The 17786-nt window shown below is 41.6% G+C and overlaps 1 protein-coding gene across 2 annotated transcripts in view; it reads right to left on the minus strand.

Moving 5' to 3' along the window:
• LOC126008810 (protein CutA homolog) overlaps positions 1 to 7787 on the minus strand; it is a 484819-nt gene extending 477032 nt beyond the window's left edge. For both annotated transcript variants that reach the window (XM_049773083.1, XM_049773084.1), the window contains exons 1-2: positions 7689 to 7787; positions 1769 to 1917 (exon numbers count right to left, since the gene is read on the minus strand). In XM_049773083.1, the coding sequence (XP_049629040.1) occupies positions 1769 to 1917; positions 7689 to 7757 (218 nt within the window). In that variant the 5' untranslated portion in view covers positions 7758 to 7787. The remainder of the gene's footprint in view (positions 1 to 1768; positions 1918 to 7688) is intronic.
• Between the last annotated feature and the right edge of the window lie 9999 nt (positions 7788 to 17786).

Below are 17786 nucleotides of genomic sequence, written 5' to 3' on the forward strand. Positions count from 1 at the left end.
CTCGGTTCATTCCTCGTCACCACAGTTGGTTCCCTGAACATTGTCAAGAGTGGTCGCTGTGCACAGAGCAAGGAGTAAGCCCTGAGCACAGGTAAGTGTGACCTAAAAGCTAAACGACTTCCTCCTTCATAAAACAAGAGATGTCATAGGTGGAGGAAGGAAAGATGCCAAATGTCAAATGTCAAATGCCAGTTATTCTGAAACCAACAATTCAGTTCCTAGAACACAGTTTCAGTATTTTAAAACCCTGTGACTTACTCTTTGAAGAATGCTAAATTGTAGCTCAAGGGGAAGAGGGAGCTAAACCACACCAACGACCTTTTGCCATGTAGCCTCTACAAAGTAGATTGAAGATGGGAAATCCAGACACACGAAACTCAGTTGCATGTGTTTCTGGGGTCACTTAACCCTCACAATTCTGTGAGACAGGTAGCATTATCTGCTTCAATGATTCAGAAAACTCATACTTAAAGAAGAGACACAATTTTCCTAATTATGTACCAGAGCCAAGATTCTCTCTGGTGTGATGACAAGTTCAATGTTTTTGTTTTTTTTTCCTAGAAAGAACATTCAGCTTTTAGAAGCTTGCCAAATCTTAGCCATGGCTTTATTTTCCTCAATTGTCATAGTGACCATCTCTTGAACCGAGCGAAGAGAAGAGAGAGCTGAGTTAAGAATGAGGAGACTTGGGGCCGGGAAGGTGGCGCTAGAGGTAAGGTGTCTGCCTTACAAGCGCTAGCCAAGGAACGGACTGCGGTTCGATTCCCCCGGCATCCCATATGGTCCCCCCAAGCCAGGGGCGATTTCTGAGCACATAGCCAGGAGTAACCCCTGAGCATCAAACGGGTGTGGCCCAAAAACCAAAAAAAAAAAAAAAAAAAGAATGAGGAGACTTGGGCCGGGCGGTGGCGCTGGAGGTAAGGTGCCTGCCTTGCCTGCGCTAGCCTAGGATGGACCGCGGTTCGATCCCCCGGCGTCCCATATGGTCCCCCAAGAAGCCAGGAGCAACTTCTGAGCGCATAGCCAGGAGTAACCCCTGAGTGTCACAGGGTGTGGCCCAAAAAAAAAAAAAAAAAAAAAAAAAAAGAATGAGGAGACTTGGGGCCGGAGAGATAGCATGGAGGTAAGGCGTTTGCCTTTCATGCAGGAGGTCATCGGTTCGAATCCCGGTGTCCCATATGGTCCCCTGTGCCTGCCAGGAGCAATTTCTGAGCCTGGAGCCAGGAATAACCCTTGAGCACTGCCGGGTGTGACCCAAAAACCACCAAAAAAAAAAAAAAAAAGAATGAGGAGACTTAAGTTCTCAACTGGGGGGGGGGGGGGCCTGAGAGATAGCACAGGAGTAGGGCATTTGCCTTTCACTTGGTCAACCCAGGATGGACCCAGGTTTGATCTCCGACATCCCATAGGGTTCCCAGAGCCAGCCAGGAGCGATTTCTAAGTTCAGAGCCAGGAGTAACCCCTGAGCACTGCTGGGTGTGGTCCAAAAACAAAACAAGAAAACAAAAAAGAGTTCTCAACCTGCAGGGTTCACTGTAGCACCTTAATAAGGGAAGCCAGCCATGTCCTTGTCTTTCATTTCCTTTTATACCCTAATGCAACTTCACTATCTGCAGGAGCCATTGAGATTCTCTTATTATGCCAAGCAGAGAGTTGATAGGCGATTCCTTGGTAGATCTGATTGTCAAAAGCAAAAGGGGACCTAAATGTGACACTCCCTGGTTCTCTTTGAGCTTCCCAGAGCAGCATCTAAGCTCGTCCACCATACCTTGCCATATCTCTAGCAATCTGTTCATTGGGAGAGTTGACAAAGACGACAGAATAGGTGCCGGGGATGTAGATGCCAGTGAGAGTTGAATGGAGTTGCCGGCCCAGGGTCCAGAGCACAGGGTAGAGCAGGAAAGAGGCTGCCAGACTCTATGAAGGAGAAAAAGAAAAACAAGTCAGAGGAGGTGCCAGTTCACCTGGCAGACTAGAACCAAGACTGGGCATCAGTTGCCAACCTTGTTACACAGCCACAAAATAATTCCGGGATCTGTATGGTGTTTAAATAAAGTTTTATTTTTTTTTAAATCTATTTGTTATATATATTCCCCTTGGACCCATGATCTTTCACGGCTCAATTTACGTCTTGAACAAGAAAAGAGTGAATCTGTGGAACAGGCCGGTTTGAAAGAGGCAACTATTCACAGGTGGAGTTCCACTGTTGTCTTTTAAGTTCAAGAACGTGATGTTTTTGTTGTTTTGTGGTTACCCAGTGGTGCTTAAATCTACTCCTGGCTCTGTACTTAGAGATTACTCCTGGGAGTATACAAGGGGCCATCTAGTGTGGGGGCAGGGATAAGGGAGGGTTAAACCCAGGTCTACTCTATGCCAAGCAAACACCCTACCCACTGTAGTGTCCCTGAAATATAATGCCTTTTTTCCCTGAGTCATTTAATGGTCTTTTTTTTTGGGGGGGGGGGGGTGGGGGGAGGTCTTTGGGCCACACCCAGCAGTGCTGGGCACTCAGAAATTACTCCTGGCAGGTTTAGGGGACCATCTGGATTCTGGGATTGAAGGAACACTCAAAGAGAGACCCTTCCTCAAACCTCAGGAATCGCGGACACCCAAGGAGACTCGGAGACCGACTTGATGCAATCGCAGGAGGGTTTATTAGAGCACGAAGTCACACATCAGCATGCTGAGGCCAAACCTCATACTCCATTCATGAACAGAGGAGGTTTGACCCCCCTCAAAGGTTTCAACAGGGTTTATATAGAGAAACCTTAACAAGCTTAGGAGGAGGTTACAGACAGCTAGGGCCGTGGCGGGAAAGAGGTATTTGCTTATCACTGGGAACACACATGGGGCTGCGACATACCTAGGAGACCCGTGAAGAGGGTCTGCTTATCTTTATGAGGCGGCTAAGCCTTGTTCTGTGCGCATGTGGAGGGGTTGTAATTTTCCATCATACAATTTCCTATGAGCAAGCAGGAACAGAAGCTAAAAGCATGATTAACCTAACTGCTAAGAAATCACTTAAACAAAAAGGAATTCCTTCCTTAAGAACAAATGAACTCTCTTATATCATAATCAGATGGAATGCTAAAGGGAAATTTTTATTCTCACAGGATGTTGAGGATCAAACCTGGCTCAGCCACATGCAAGGCAAATGCTGTAGCCACTATGAATTTAATAATAAATATTTTACTTTAAATGAGAAGAAAGTCGAAAATTGGAGAATTCCAAATGGAGAATGGAGACCTTCCCTGGCAGTGTTCTCTGCTGGTGAGGCAGAATGGAGCCTTTACAGGAATACAGACAACTTGCAAGGAGTCCTGTTGGGAGTCAGGCAAGGCTAAACAAGAATGTTTCTGGGGGCCGGAGTGATAGCACAGCGGTAGGGAGTTTTGCCTTGCACATGGCCAACCTGGGACAGACCAGGGTTCAATCCCGGGCATCCCATCTGGTCCCCCTAAGCCTGCCAAAAGCGATTTCTGAGCAACGAGCCAGGAGTAACCCCTGAGATCCACCAGGTGTAGCCCCAAAAAACAAACCAAAAAAAAATAATAATATATTTCTGGCTAGTAACCCAGAGCCCATGCCTTGCTCAAATAAACCTCTGTCATCCCAATAACTTTATCTCCTCTCCTGGCTTCCACTTCTTGGCAAGGCCTGAGTAGTGTTTTTATGTTTTCAGCTTCAGTTTGACTGAAGGCCTTTCTGGTTTGGCTTTCTCTTCCCTCCTGCTACCTTTCACAATACTTCTAATTCAACAGACTAGTCCTCTAAGGTAGACCCGTAATCATAAAATAAAGAAAATATATATGCATAACCAGGCTTTTCAATGTTTATTTTTGTAACGATTTATTTCTTTTTTGTTTTTGTTTTTTTGTTTTTGTTTTTGGGTCATACCCGGCAGCGCTCAGGGTTTACTCCTGGCTCTATGCTCAGAAATCGCCCCTGGCAGGCACGGGGGACCACATGGGATGCCGGGATTCGAACCACCGTTCTTCTGCATGAAAGGCAAATGCCTTACCTCCATGCTATCTCTCCGGCCTCTACGATTCATTTCTGAAAAAATTAAAAAGTAAGTTCTAGTGCCGGGATAGTTACGTGTAGTCTTCAAACAACTTTTATTTTTTTCCCCCACTTATAAATGTTAGCTAGAAATTTAAAAGGATGACACTTGTGATGCCTATCTTAGTATTGCCAGGGTTTTAAACAAGATAGATAAAGTAACTTGTAACCACTAATAAAAAGAAGGAACAAAAAAAAAAAAAAAAAGAAAAAGGAACTACGGGGCCAGAGCAATGGCGCAGTGGTAGGGTGTTTGCCTTGCACGCAGCTGATCCAGGACAGACCTCAATTCTATCCCCAGCGTCCCATATGGTCCCCCAAGCCAGGAGCAATTTCTAAGCACAGAGCCAGGAGTTGCTCCTGAGCGTCGCCGGGTGTGGCCCAAAAATCCAAAAAAAAAAAAAAAAAAGAAAGAATTACACTTTGTTTACCATTTTATCCCTGTACAATTCTAGCACAATGGCAGGTTTTCCAGAAATACTTGTATACCCATAATCTAATACATTCTTGAGATGTTATTAGGAGTCAGTGTCCCTTGGGCCCAAGAACATATCTGGCAAAAACATCTGCCCTGAAGGCCTGAGGTCAATAGGAAGCAAATTCAATTGCTTCATTCCACAGGCCTGAGAGTAATAAAATGTGCAGCCTCAGGGCCAGAGTGATAGTCCAGTAGGTAGGGTGATTACCTTGCATGCAGCTGACCCAGGATCCCCCAGAATCCTATAATGGTCCCATGAAGACAGCTATTGTTGAATGTGGCCTCCCCAATAGAATATACGAGCCCCACAAATAAAAATATGCAACTCCTGGCAAGCATGTGTGCAGCATCAGTCAGGCTGTGTGTAATCTTTCATCACCGAAACAAGAAAAAAGGAAGGGCAGGGAAATAAAAATAAATACATGTAGTGGCCGGAGAGCTAGCATGGAGGAGGTAGGGCATTTGCCTTGCATGCAGAAGGACTGTGGTTCGAATCATGGCCCTCAAAAGTGTTAGATTTGAGTCCCAAACCCCCGCTTCCTATTCTGGCCCATAAACTGTCAAAGACATCAGTCTGATGGGCCCGAGATATAGCACAGCAGTTGGGCATTTACCTTGCACGTGGCTGACCCAAGACAGAGCCGAGTTTAGTCCACGGTATCCCATATGGTTCCCCAAACCTGCCAGGAGCAATTTCTGAGTGCAGAGCCAGGAGTTATCCCTGAATACTGCTGGATGTGGACCAACCTCCCTCTCCCAAATAAGTTAAAAGGCAAAAAAAAAAAAAAAAAAAAAAAGATAGCAGCCTGAAACAAGCACTATTTCTTGAACACATAATTGAGCCAAAAGTCAGAAGGGAGCTGATCAAATCTTATGCAGAGGCCAAAAGATTTCAAACTATGTATGGAGGTAGAAAAACAAAGAACCCAAGGCCATATCAATGATTAACCACCAAGGTTACAGGGATACACTAAACATAGGCAATTTCTTTGTTGTTGTTTTTCATAACAACCTCCAAGCCTCACTCCCAGTTCCCAAAAGATGCTAAGACCTGGGGAAAATTGAATCACCCTACTTGATTGCCTCATATCTCGGCCATGCCATACTCCCTACAAGTACTTACTGCAACTTACCCTCATGTACATAGAGCATAAACCTCTAAATCAGAACCCAGAACTAAGTTTTCTCATAGCAATCCGAGGATTTTTCCCAGGCTCAAGCCTTCAGTTTGATTCATTAATAAACTCACCTAAAAGCTAAGCTTTTTTTCATGGATAGAGACTAGGATTGCTGTTGTCACCACTGTGATCTTTTTCTTTTATTCTGAGGCCACATCCAGTGGTACTCAGGGGTGACTCCTGGCTCTGCACTCAGGGCTCATTCCTGGAGGTAATAAGAGAACCAAATGGAATGCTGGGGATCGAACCCAGGTCAGCTGCATGCAAACACTCTACTCACTGTGCTATTGCTCTGGCCCAACTGTGTAATTTTTAAATTGAGGCAAGTGCTTTTATATATGCCCCCACACACACACTGGACCATAGCTCTTCAGTCTACTTCTGTAACTCCGAGCACTGTCCAACCCCTCTGGGCTTGTTCTTCATTTTTGGACTATACCCTGTAGTGCTCAGGGGCCATGCAGTGCCAGGGATCAAACCTGGGCCTCCAGCATGCAAAGCAGTTCATTGAGCTATCACATTGGCACCTCTAGGCTTGAAAAAATTTGTGGACTATATTAACAAAGTATTGGAAGCATACAGGGTAATATGGAACCAAGGATTAATTATACTAACTGAGGAATTATCCTTATCTGAATAAAAAATTAGCAGAAAGTACACATAAACCAACTGAACATCATAATGTAAAAATATGTATGATTTGTAAGGTCTTCATAACATTTTTATATTTATGTCTTTTATTATAATACCTTTCCTAATTTTATAATCTAAAAATCACTCTGAGATTGGACAGATGGTTCTAAGGGCTGGAGGGCCTGCAGACACCTCATGTTTGATCTCTGACACATGGACCCCTAAGGGTCACACGTATGAGAACTCCCCCCAGTTTCTGCCACAAATACGTTTTTAATTCTGTCAGCTTTGTTCAGATTTCACTCTGTCTTTAACTTCTCTCTCTCTCTTTTTTTTTTTTTTCATCTTTTTTTTTTTCTTTTTCTTCTCTCTCTTTTTTTTTAACTGTGGAACATTTGCATAGCCTTTGTGGGTTATGACTTATTTTTTTAAAAGAGACTCAAAAATCACCCAGCTCTTTTTGATTGGTTCTTTTCCTGGTTTTAAGAAATCTACTTACTACTCTAAAATTTTGAATTTGACTATAGAAGTATTTTTCAAAAAGCATGTACAATCCCCAAAAGATTAAAGAGTCTTTTGCAATGGGTAAATTTGCCAGTTACTACCTATCGGGAAAGGAAGAATAAGAGATGGGGGTAAAACCACCCAGGAAGTGAATAGCAGAGTGGGGCTAGGCCCCAGACTTCTTACCGACTCCTTTCCCCCACTACCGACCACTACTACCACTGGAGGTATTGCGTAGTCACTTCCGACTTTCACATGTCAATGATGAAAGCACAAACCCCACATAAAATACAGAAAAATGGAGAAAGTATCTGATAATAGGAAAATAATTCACTCTGGGGTCCTCAGATAAGAATTCACCTCTGATACCCTTCAGTCCCCCAATACTGGCAAAGAAACTCAGGCCCAGCCACCCTCTTTTCAAGGCCAGGACAGACTTGAAAAACTCTTGCACTAGTGAAGGGGGGTGTTCTTTCCTTATACCTAAAACCAAATACAAACATGTTTGTAATCATGGTGTTTAAATAAAGGCATTAAAAATTAAAAAAAAAAAAACTTTGGGGGAAAACAGGGTTCAAGTCTTTTTTTACACAAAGCCTAGAGCATGCTCCATCTACAGCAACAGTTGGGGACTTGCTAGAAATGCCGGGTCCAGTTGCAGACTCACCCCCAAATCCCCAGACTAGCAAAGAGCTTGAAGGTGCATCCTCTACCTGCTTGGCCCCAGCTGAGCTCAAAGGCTCGGAGGCAGTTAAAAGAAAGGACTCTTGTGCCTTCCGGCCCCAGGCCCAGGGCCAGGGGGCTCCTGGCCTGCAGTGTGAGGAGCCACTTACCCAGAGGCAGACCAGGACACACGACCTCGAGGAGCCTGGCACGGAGCACCGGGAGCTGAGCTTGTCCATAGCGTAGCTGGGAAGTCCAGGATCAGCACGTTCCAGGACTCCGCAGCCTAGGAGGAGTGGCCGGCTGTGGGTGGGCACAAGGGGACACAGTCCTCGCCCACACCACCTGCTGCCGCCCACTGAGCAGCCCGGCTGTTGGGTGCTGATGAAGGGCGGAGCAAGAGGCGGGATTTGCACCGGGCCCAACTTTCCTTCCACCTTGTGCCCCAGAAGCAGCTGTCAGTTGCTCCTCTTTCTAGGGGCCCCTTCTTTAAAAGAAGCAGCAGCAGCAGCAAGTGAGGCCCTTTCAAGGCCTCCCTTTTCCAATCAGCAGCACCCCTCTTCCTCCAATCTGCCTTCTCAATCAATGTCCCAGCAGCAGCAGCAGCCGCAAGTGAGGCCCTTTCAAGGCCTCCCTGTTCCAATCAGCAGCAGCAGCAAGTGAGGCCCTTTCAAGGCCTCCCTTTTCCAATCAGCAGCACTCCTCTTCCTCCAATCTGCCTTCTCAATCAATGTCCCAGCAGCAGCAGCAGCAGCAATGTCAAGGCCTCCCTGTTCCAATCAGCAGCAGCAGCAAGTGAGGCCCTTTCAAGGCCTCCCTTTTCCAAGCAGCAGCACCCCTCTTCCTCCAATCTGCCTTCTCAATCAATGTTCCTGCCCTGGCTTCAAACCCTTTCTCCTAAAAACTCTCCCACCACCCACATTCGTTTTGCAGATCAGATGCTCCTTGCAAGTCCTCAGTTCCCCTAAGGAGCCACCACCCCAGCCCCAGGCCCAGAAGATAGTTCCCTTGCATCTGTGTGCACTTAATATTTTACCCTGTCCCAGAGTAAAATAAGAAATAGTTACAAATTTGAAAGTGAGGGGCCGGGACAGTGGCACAAGCAGTGGGCATTTGCCTTGCACCGCTAACCTGGGTGGGCCCCCCACCCCCCCACCCCGGCGCCCCATCTGGTCCCCCAAGCCAGGAGCAATTTCTGAGCGCAGTCAGGAGGAACCCCTGAGCGTCACCAGGTGTAGCCCAAAGACAAAAACAAAAACCAGAAAAAATTTAAAAATAAGAAAAATGTAAAGACAAGGCATATTAAATAATTTAAAATTAAGGAATATTTAAAAATAAGACATATTAAGAAGTTAAAAATAAGGGATATTTAGAATTAAAAAATAAGGCATATTTAAAAATAAGAACTATTAAAAAAATTTTAATAAGTAATATTTAAAAAAAAATTTTTTTTTTGGTTTTTGGGTCACACCCGGCGGTGCTCAGGGGTTACTCTTGGCTGTCTGCTCAGAAATAGCTCCTGGCACGCACGGGGGACCCTATGGGACACCGGGATTTGAACCAACCACCTTTGGTCCTGGATAGGCTGCTTGCAAGGCAAACACCGCTGTGCTATCTCTCCGGGCCCTATTTAAAAAATTTTAATGGGGAGTATTTAAAACTTTAAAAATAAAGAATATCAAAATTTTTAAATATTTAAAATTTTAAAAATAACGCATATTTAAGAATAAGAAATATTAAAAATTTAAAATTAAGGAATATTGGGGCCGGAGAGATGAATGGAGGTAAGGCATTTGCCTTTCATGCAGAAGCTCATTGATTCAAATCCCGGCATCCCATATGGTCCCCCAAGCCTGCCAGGAGCGATTTCTGAGCGAAGAGCCAGGAGTAACCCCTGAGCACTGCCAGGTGTGACCCAAAAAAACAAAACAAAACAAAAAATTAAATTAATAAATATTTAAAAATTTAAAAATAAGGAATATTTAAAAATAATAAATATTAAAAATGTTAAATTAAAGAATACTTAAAAATTTTAAAATAAGGAATATTTCCAATTTAGTTCAATTTAAATGTTATTTAAAAATCTGAAATATTAAAAAAAATATCTGAAATATTTCAGATTTCTAAACTGGGCACCTAAGTGTAATGAAGAAAGCATTTGCAAAGGGCTAGTAAGCCAGTCATTGCTGCTCTTCTAGCAAACAAGAAATTTTAATAATTTAATTTTTAAAATGATTTTTATTGAGACCAATATGAATTACAGGTTAATTCGATTTATTTTAACTTTCTTTTTCTTAGAGGTTCAGGCTGCTTGTCGCTGCTGCTGTTGAGCAGGGTGCTAGACCCACATGTGTGCATGGACCGTCACATGCTCCGGTGCATGGATTGCACCTGCATCACCTGCAGGAGATGGCCAGCAGCCTGGTCGCAGGAACTCAAGAATCTTTTCCACTGCAGGTGGAACTCCCAGCCTTGTGCTCCTGCTGGCCGACCAGCCGCTAAGAACTCACTGACCCCCGAACCCCTCCATAAACACCCCAAAACTCTAAGAAAAAAGAAAATTAAAAAAAAGATTTCACATTTTTAAATGACATTTAAATTTAAATCATTTTGAAATAGTCCTTATTTTTTAAATAACATTTTGGGGACAAGGTAAGATATTAAATGCACATGGATGCAAGAAAGCTTTGTTATGGTAATCATTCTATATTTAGATTGTGGTGTTGATAATACAAATGTTAAAAAATTGTTTTAACACTGGGGGCCGGGAGCGATAGCACAGCAGTAAGGCATTTGCCTTGCACACAGCCTACACAGGACGGACCCGGTTCGAATCCCGGCGTCCCATGTGATCCCCTGAGCCTGCCAGGAGCGGTATCTGAGCACAGAGCAAGGAGTAACCCCTGAGCGGCACCGGGTGTGACCCAAAAACAAAACAGAAATTTGTCTTAACCAATACTGGTGGTGGGAATGTCCCTACTTCACTGTCACTATATGCCTGAAATACAACTGTGAAAGACTTGTTATTCACAATGGTCTCAGTAAAATTTTTTTAATTTGTTTTAACAAACTAAATAGTACCTTTAACAGGGGAAATGGGGTATTCTGGGTAATAATTCAAAAGTATGTTTTTATTTAAAGGTGTTAGGTCAAACAAAACACATCTGTTAGCTCATTCTGACCTGCAAGTTGTCAATTCAACCACCTCTGAGTTCAATTACCTGCTTGTTTTATTACCTGAGGTCGCAATTTTTTTTTTTTATTCCAGAGTTTGAAATAGAAAGGTTTATTAGTAAGTAGAAGGGAAAGGGAAGGAAATTCCCCAACTGGAGAGGAATTTAGTACAGGACTAAGTTGAGTATTATAAATTCTTAAAAGCCTGATACAATCCCTAGCAAAATAATCAATAAATTTGTTATAGCCCTTTATAGCTATAGATGAAAGCAAATTACTGAGCTCTTGGAGGGTTTGATCAAGGAAGAGCTAATACCTTCTTTATAGGTCCAAAGTAAGCACTTACAGAGATAAGTGATTAGATTAACCACTAACACGAGTGGTTTATTATACTGAAGATAGCAATATCGACATTTCAACACCAAACTTAGATTTTCCAGAAAATGTCCATTTGTTACTTTAAAAAAAGTATTAAAGAAAATGAAGCTGAGTGATTTCAAGAAAAACTTTACTTTCAAAGTTTACAAAAATAGGGATTTTACATATATTTTTAAAAAAGGCCAGCATCAGATTGGAATTATATCATAGTGGGTAGGGTGTTTGCCTTGCATACAACTGACCCAGGTTCGAGCTCCGGCATCCTATATGGCCTTCCATGCCTGTCAGGTGTGATATCTGAGTGCAGAGCCAGGCGTAACCCCTGAATGCAACCAGGTGAAGGAGAAAAGGGAGGAAGGAAGGAAGGGAGGGAGGGAGGGAGGGAGGAAGGAAGGAAGGGAGGGAGGGAGGGAGGGAGGAAGGAAGGAAGGAAGGAAGGAAGGAAGGAAGGAAGGAAGGAAGGAAGGAAGGAAGGAAGGAAGGAAGGAAGGAAGGAGAGAAAGACAAGACAGTGAAGTGGGGGAGGAAGGAAGGAAGGAAGGAAGAAAGGAAGGAAGGAAGGGAGAGAGGGAGAGAGGGAAAGAGGGAGAGAGGGAGGGAGGAATAGAGGATGGAAGGGAGGGAGAGAAAGAAAGAAAGAAAGAAAGAAAGAAAGAAAGAAAGAAAGAAAGAAAGAAAGAAAGAAAGAAAGAAAGAAAGATAGAATGAAAGAAAGAAAGAAAGAAAGAAAGAAAGAAAGAAATAAAGAAAGAAAGAAAGAAAGAAAGAAAGAAAGAAAGAAAGAAGGAAGGAAGGAAGGAAGGAAGGAAAGAAAGAAAGAAAAGAGTGAGAAAGAAAGAAAGAAAAAAAAGAGAGAAAGAAAGAAAGAAAGGAAAGGAAAGGAAGAAAGAAAAAGGAAGGAAGGGAGGGAGGAGGGAGGAGGAAGGAAGGAAGGAAGGAAGGAAGAAAAGAAAGAAAGAAAGAAAGAAAGAAAGAAAGAAAGAAAGAAAGAAAGAAAGAAAGAAAGAAAGAAAGAAAGAAAGAAAGAAAGAGAAGAAAGAAAGAAAAAGAGAAAGAAAGAAAGAAAGAAAGAAAGGAAGGAAGGAAGAAAGAAAAGAGAAAGAAAGAAAGGAAAAGGAAGAAAGAAAAAGAAAGGAAGGAAGGAAGAAAGAAAAGAGTAAGAGAAAGAAAAAGAGAAAAGAAAGGCACTATCAAAGACCATTGATACCAAGGTTTCACCATGCTTATCATAGGTCCCAGTTTAAGCTCAATAAATAAGGATATCAATCTGAGACAACGATTATAAGGACAGTAGTCTATGAAGGCAATATTGGAGCATCATATGGATGGCAAGAGACAAACTGCTATTTGGAAGAAAATATATCTAAACTTTTTTCCATTTAACTCAGGAACCTTTACCTCTTCAGATGTGTCCATGGTTATGTTCCAAAAGGCCATTCTGCATTTATAACTGATGGAAGCATCATCTATAGTGAAAGCCTCAGAACCACTGAATCAGAGTCTAGATCTTCTGGAAGTTTCTTATACAGTCTCAGTACCTTGCCTTTTCAGTCCAAACTCAGACTCTCCTTCATCCACACTTGCTTCCTTCTTTCTATTTTGGGGTCAGACCTTGTGGTGCCTGGGGAACTTACTGGGGACTCAACCTGCACAATACAAGGCAACCTCTTGACCTTCGGTTCTCCCTCCAGTCCCTTAACTTCTTTGCTTTATTTACAGGTCTGTTTTGCAGCACTCTTTACAAGTTACACAACTATTTATTTGGCTTGGGGACCACATTAGGCAGTGCTCAGGATCACACTCATGGTAGGGTTCTGAGAACCATATTGGGTGCCAGGGATTAAACCCTGATCAGCCATGTGCAAGCTAAGAGCCCTACTCACTGTATTTACTCTATTGCTCTGGACCTTACAACTGTTAAATATATTTGTTTGTTTTGTTTTGGGACCACTCCTGGCGGTACTCAAGGATTACTCCTGGCTCTGCACTCAAGAATCATTCCTGGTGGTGCTCTGGGGACCACCTGAGATGCTAGGATTAAACTCAGGTCAGCCGCTTACAAGGCAAACAAATGCACTACCTCCTGTGCTATTGCTCTAGTTCCAAAGGACAAACTTTGATTCAGAAAAGGATCTCTGTCAATTAGATCATCAATAAAAGCAGACGTCTGACTTAATAAAGAATCCAATTTCCCGTCAAATTCATGTTTCCCTTTGTTTCTGATTACTTTTATTCTTCACTTATACCTTTGGATTGCCAAATCTGGAAACAGGAGTGGCTTAGTGATTTTTTTTTCAAGAACACAAATGAATGTAAAGCCTCTCCATTTTTTTAAACTTTATTCATTTTATGGGAGGATGCATAATTATTCAGATGATCATTCCAACCTTTCCACCAGGTTTTCCAATTGGTTTTATATAATCCATCACCTTTTATCATAAAAAAAAAGTAGTTGGTTGGGTCCGCAGCAATGGTACAGCAGTTGGTAGGGTGTTTGCCTTACACACAGCTGCCCCAGGATGGATTTGGGTTTGATCCCTGGCTTCCCATATGGTCTCCCAACCCAGGGCGATTTCTGAGGGTATAGCCAAGAGTAACCCCTGACTATCACAGGGTATGGCCCAAAAATGAAAAACCAAAAAAAAAAAAAAAAGTTGGTACTGTTTTTACTGTTTATTTTGAAGGCAAGGGTTCTTTCAACATTAAGGGAAGTGTTCCAACATATGCTTGGTCTATTACTTTCTAAACGTTTCCACTCTATCCTGATCCAAGAACTGAAGGTAGAATCACAAAATCAACATTAAACTGAGCAAAGAATAATGAATTTGGGTGATGAGTCTCCAAAATCTGCAACACTCTGAAGTCAAGTTTTCCCACTAAAATAAAGCTCAGCATAAAGGATAGAACAATCATGAAGCCAATGCAAAGAAAGGCACTCTAATGAAAGCTCTTTCTTTTTCTCAAACACAAGTGGGGTTAAGGTCTTAAAAAAATAAAAAGTTGGGGCCGGCGAGGTGGCACTAGACGTAAGGTGTCTGCCTTGCAAGCGCTAACCAAGGAAGGACCGTGGTTCGATCCCCCGGTGTCCCATATGGTCCCCCCAAGCCAGGGGCAATCTCTGAGCTCTTAGCCAAGAGTAACCCCTGAGCATCAAACGGGTGTGGCCCGAAAAACCAAAAAATAAATAAATAAAATAAATAAAAAGTTAAAATGGTCTTTGTCATTTTGTCATCAATGACCCTGATGTGTGCAAAAACTGTGTCCTTATAACATATTCTTTCCAGGTTTTTGCCTTTTTTCCCCAAATAGTTCACAAAGGATTATTTTCAAAATAGGTTTATTTCTGTGACCTGTTAAGATGCACAGGCTCTTGCTCTGATCTGATCTGATCTGATCAGAGGCTCAGTCTCTGGAGTGGCTTGGAGCATCAGGCCACAGCTTATTAATTACTTATTAATTAATAAACAATATATTATATAGTATAGTCATATGTTATTACCTAATATTTATTATATAATATTAATATTTAACCTCAGCATATAGGGCTTTTGTTCTCCCATGCACCTCTTTATTTCGCAGCCATGGAAGTGATTCCTAAAGCTTTCAAAGCACCATATAGCCTGCTCAAAGCTTTTTGGGGTTGCCCTTGGGGTGCGGAGGAAATTGAGGCTGTTTGATCTGTTGCTTGTAAACATACCTGCTTGGTCTTACTGCAAAGGGCCTACTATCTTAGAGGATGCCCCAATTTTGGGCTTCCTCCAAATCTGCCTCATCTCTCAATGTTTATGCCTTGGGAAGAAGGCACAAACTCTTGGAGCAGGTGAGGGGTGGGGGAACATTTCTTCTTGTCAGCCCTGAGTCTTATCATTTTTTCTTTTGATGCTTTTTTTTTTTTTTTTTTTTTTTTTTTGTGGTTTTTGGGTCACACCCGGCAGTGCTCAGGGGTTTTTCCTGGCTCCGTGCTCAGAAATTGCTCCTGGCATGCACGGGGGACCATATGGGACGCCGGGATTCGAACCGATGACCTTCTGCATGAAAGGTAAATGCCTTACCTCCATGCTATCTCTCCGGCCCCTCTTTTGATGCTTTTAATTTTTTTAAAATAATATCTTTATTTAAGCACCATGATTAAACATATTTGTAGTTGGGTTTCAGTTATAAAAAAAGAACACCCCCTTCTCAATTATTCTTTTTATTTTTTTACTTTTATTTTTTTCTTCCCCTCAATTATTTTTTATGATTTTAATAATATCTTTATTTGACATATTTGTAGTTGGGTTTCAATGATAAAAAAAAAACCCTTCTCAAATTTTCTTTTTCTTTTTAATTTTTTTTTAATAATGCCTTTATTTAAGCACCATGATTACAAACATGTTTGTAATTGGGTTTCAGTTATAAAAAAGAAGACTCCCTTCTCAATTTTTCTTTTTATTTTCTCTCCCCTCAATTATTTTTTATGATTTTAATAATATCTTTATTTAACATTATTTGTCTTGGGTTTCAATGATTAAAAAAAAAAAAAAGAACACCCCCTTCTCTAATTTTCTTTTTCTTTTTAAATTTTTTAATAACATCTTTATTTAAGCACCATGATTACCAACATGTTAGCAGTTGGGTTTCAGTTATAAAAAAGAACACTCGTTTTATTCTCTTTTTTTTTTGTTTTTGTTTTTGTTTTTGTTTTTGTTTTTGGGCCACTCCCGGCGTTGCTCAGGGGTTACTCCTGGCTGTCTGCTCAGAAATATCTCCTGGCAGGCACGGGAGACCGTATGGAACACCGGGATTCGAACCAACTACCTTAGGTCTTGGATCGGCTGCTTGCAAGACAAACACCGCTGTGCTATCTGTCCGGGCCCGTTTTATTCTCTTCTAATGTTTATTTTCATAATCTCTTTATTTAAGCACTGTGATCACAAATAGGTCTGTAGTTGGGTTGCAGTTATACAAAAGAACACCCCCTTCTCAAGCTTTCTTTTTATTCTAATTTTTAGTTTTTCTCCCCCTCAATTATTTTTTATTATTTGAGTAATATCTTTAACATATTTGTAGTTGGGGTTCAATGATTATAAAGAAAAAAAATGATTAAAAAGAACACCCCCTTCTCAAATTTTCTTTTTATTATTTTTCATTTTTTATGGTGCTAAAATAATTTTATTAATTTTAAAAGAAGAGGTATTTATTTTTTATCTAGTATGTTTATTGAATAAAATCTGATATTAAGAGAGGGAATGGGAAAAGCAGCCAACCTTGTACATTCTTTTCATGCTTATCAAGTATTATTTTTAATTTTTTAATAATAGATTTAAGCACCATGATTACAAAGATGTTTGTAGTTGGGTTTCACTTATAAAAAAGAACACCCCTTCTCAAATTTTCTTTTTATTTTTTCTCCCTCTCAATTATTTGTTATGATTTTAATAATATCTTTTTTTTTGGGGGGGGGTCACACCCGGCGGTGCTCAGGGGTTACTTCTGGCTGTCTGCTCAGATATAGCTCCTGGCAGGCATGAGGGACCATATGGGACACCAGGATTCGAACCAACCACCTTTGGTCCTGGATCGGCTGCTTGCAAGGCAAACACCGCTGTGCTATCTCTCCAGGCCTGATTTTAATAATATCTTTATTTAACATATTTGTTATTGGGTTTCAATAATCAAAACAAAAGAACATCCCCTTTTCAAATTCTCTTTTTCTTTTTATTATTTCTAATTTTAATAATATATTTAAGCACCATTATTACAAATATGTTTGTAGTGGGGTTTCAGTTATTAAGAAAAAACACTCCTTTCTCAATTTTCCTTGTTATTCTTTTTATTTTTTTCTCCCCCTCAATTATTTGTTATGATTTTAATAATATCTTTATTTAACATTATTTGTCGTTGGGTCTCAATGATCAAAACAAAAGAACAGCCCCTTTTCAAATTCTTTTTCTTTTTATTATTTCTTTTTTTTTTTTTTTTTTTTTTGGTTTTTGGGTCACACCCGGCGGTGCTCAGGGGTTATTCCTGGCTCCATGCTCAGAAATTGCTCCTGGCAGGCACGGGGGACCATATGGGACGCCGGGATTTGAACTGATGACCTTCTGCATGAAAGGCAAACGCCTTACCTCCATGCTATCTCTCCGGCCCCTCTTTTTATTATTTCTAATTTTTTACTCACATCTTTATGTAAGCACCATGATCACAAACAGGTTTGCAGTTAGTTGGGCTTCATTTATAAACAAAAAAAGGGGGGACACCCCCTATCAACTTTCCTTTTCATTCTTTTTTATTTATTTTATATAAAAATATATAATTTATATATTTTATTTTATTTCTTTCCTTTTCATTCCTTTTCATTTTATTATTTAATTTTATTTTATATAAACATATATAATTTAGATATTTTATTTTATTATTTTATTTTTAACATCTTTATGGTGAGAAACAGGTCTCAGCTGGGCTTCGGTAGTCAAAGCCTTCAGGTGGGCCCCAGGGAAGCCCGAGAAGGCGGCAAATCGCGCGAGAGTTCCGCCGCGAGAACACAAGCGTGACTCGCAGCCGACGTCATCCGACGTCGCCACCGTGGGAACTCTTCCGGCTCCCGTTCTCGCGAGACTCGAGCGTGGCGGCGGGCGCGCGAACGCGTCGCGGGTCTCGCGAGAGTGGGAGGCGCGCGCCGGAAGCCGGAAGCCAGAAGCCGGAAGCCGGGCCCGGAGGCGGGCGAGCAGTGCAAG

The sequence above is a fragment of the Suncus etruscus genome, chromosome 5 (genome assembly GCF_024139225.1).
Source record: "Suncus etruscus isolate mSunEtr1 chromosome 5, mSunEtr1.pri.cur, whole genome shotgun sequence".
NCBI lineage: Eukaryota > Metazoa > Chordata > Mammalia > Eulipotyphla > Soricidae > Suncus > Suncus etruscus.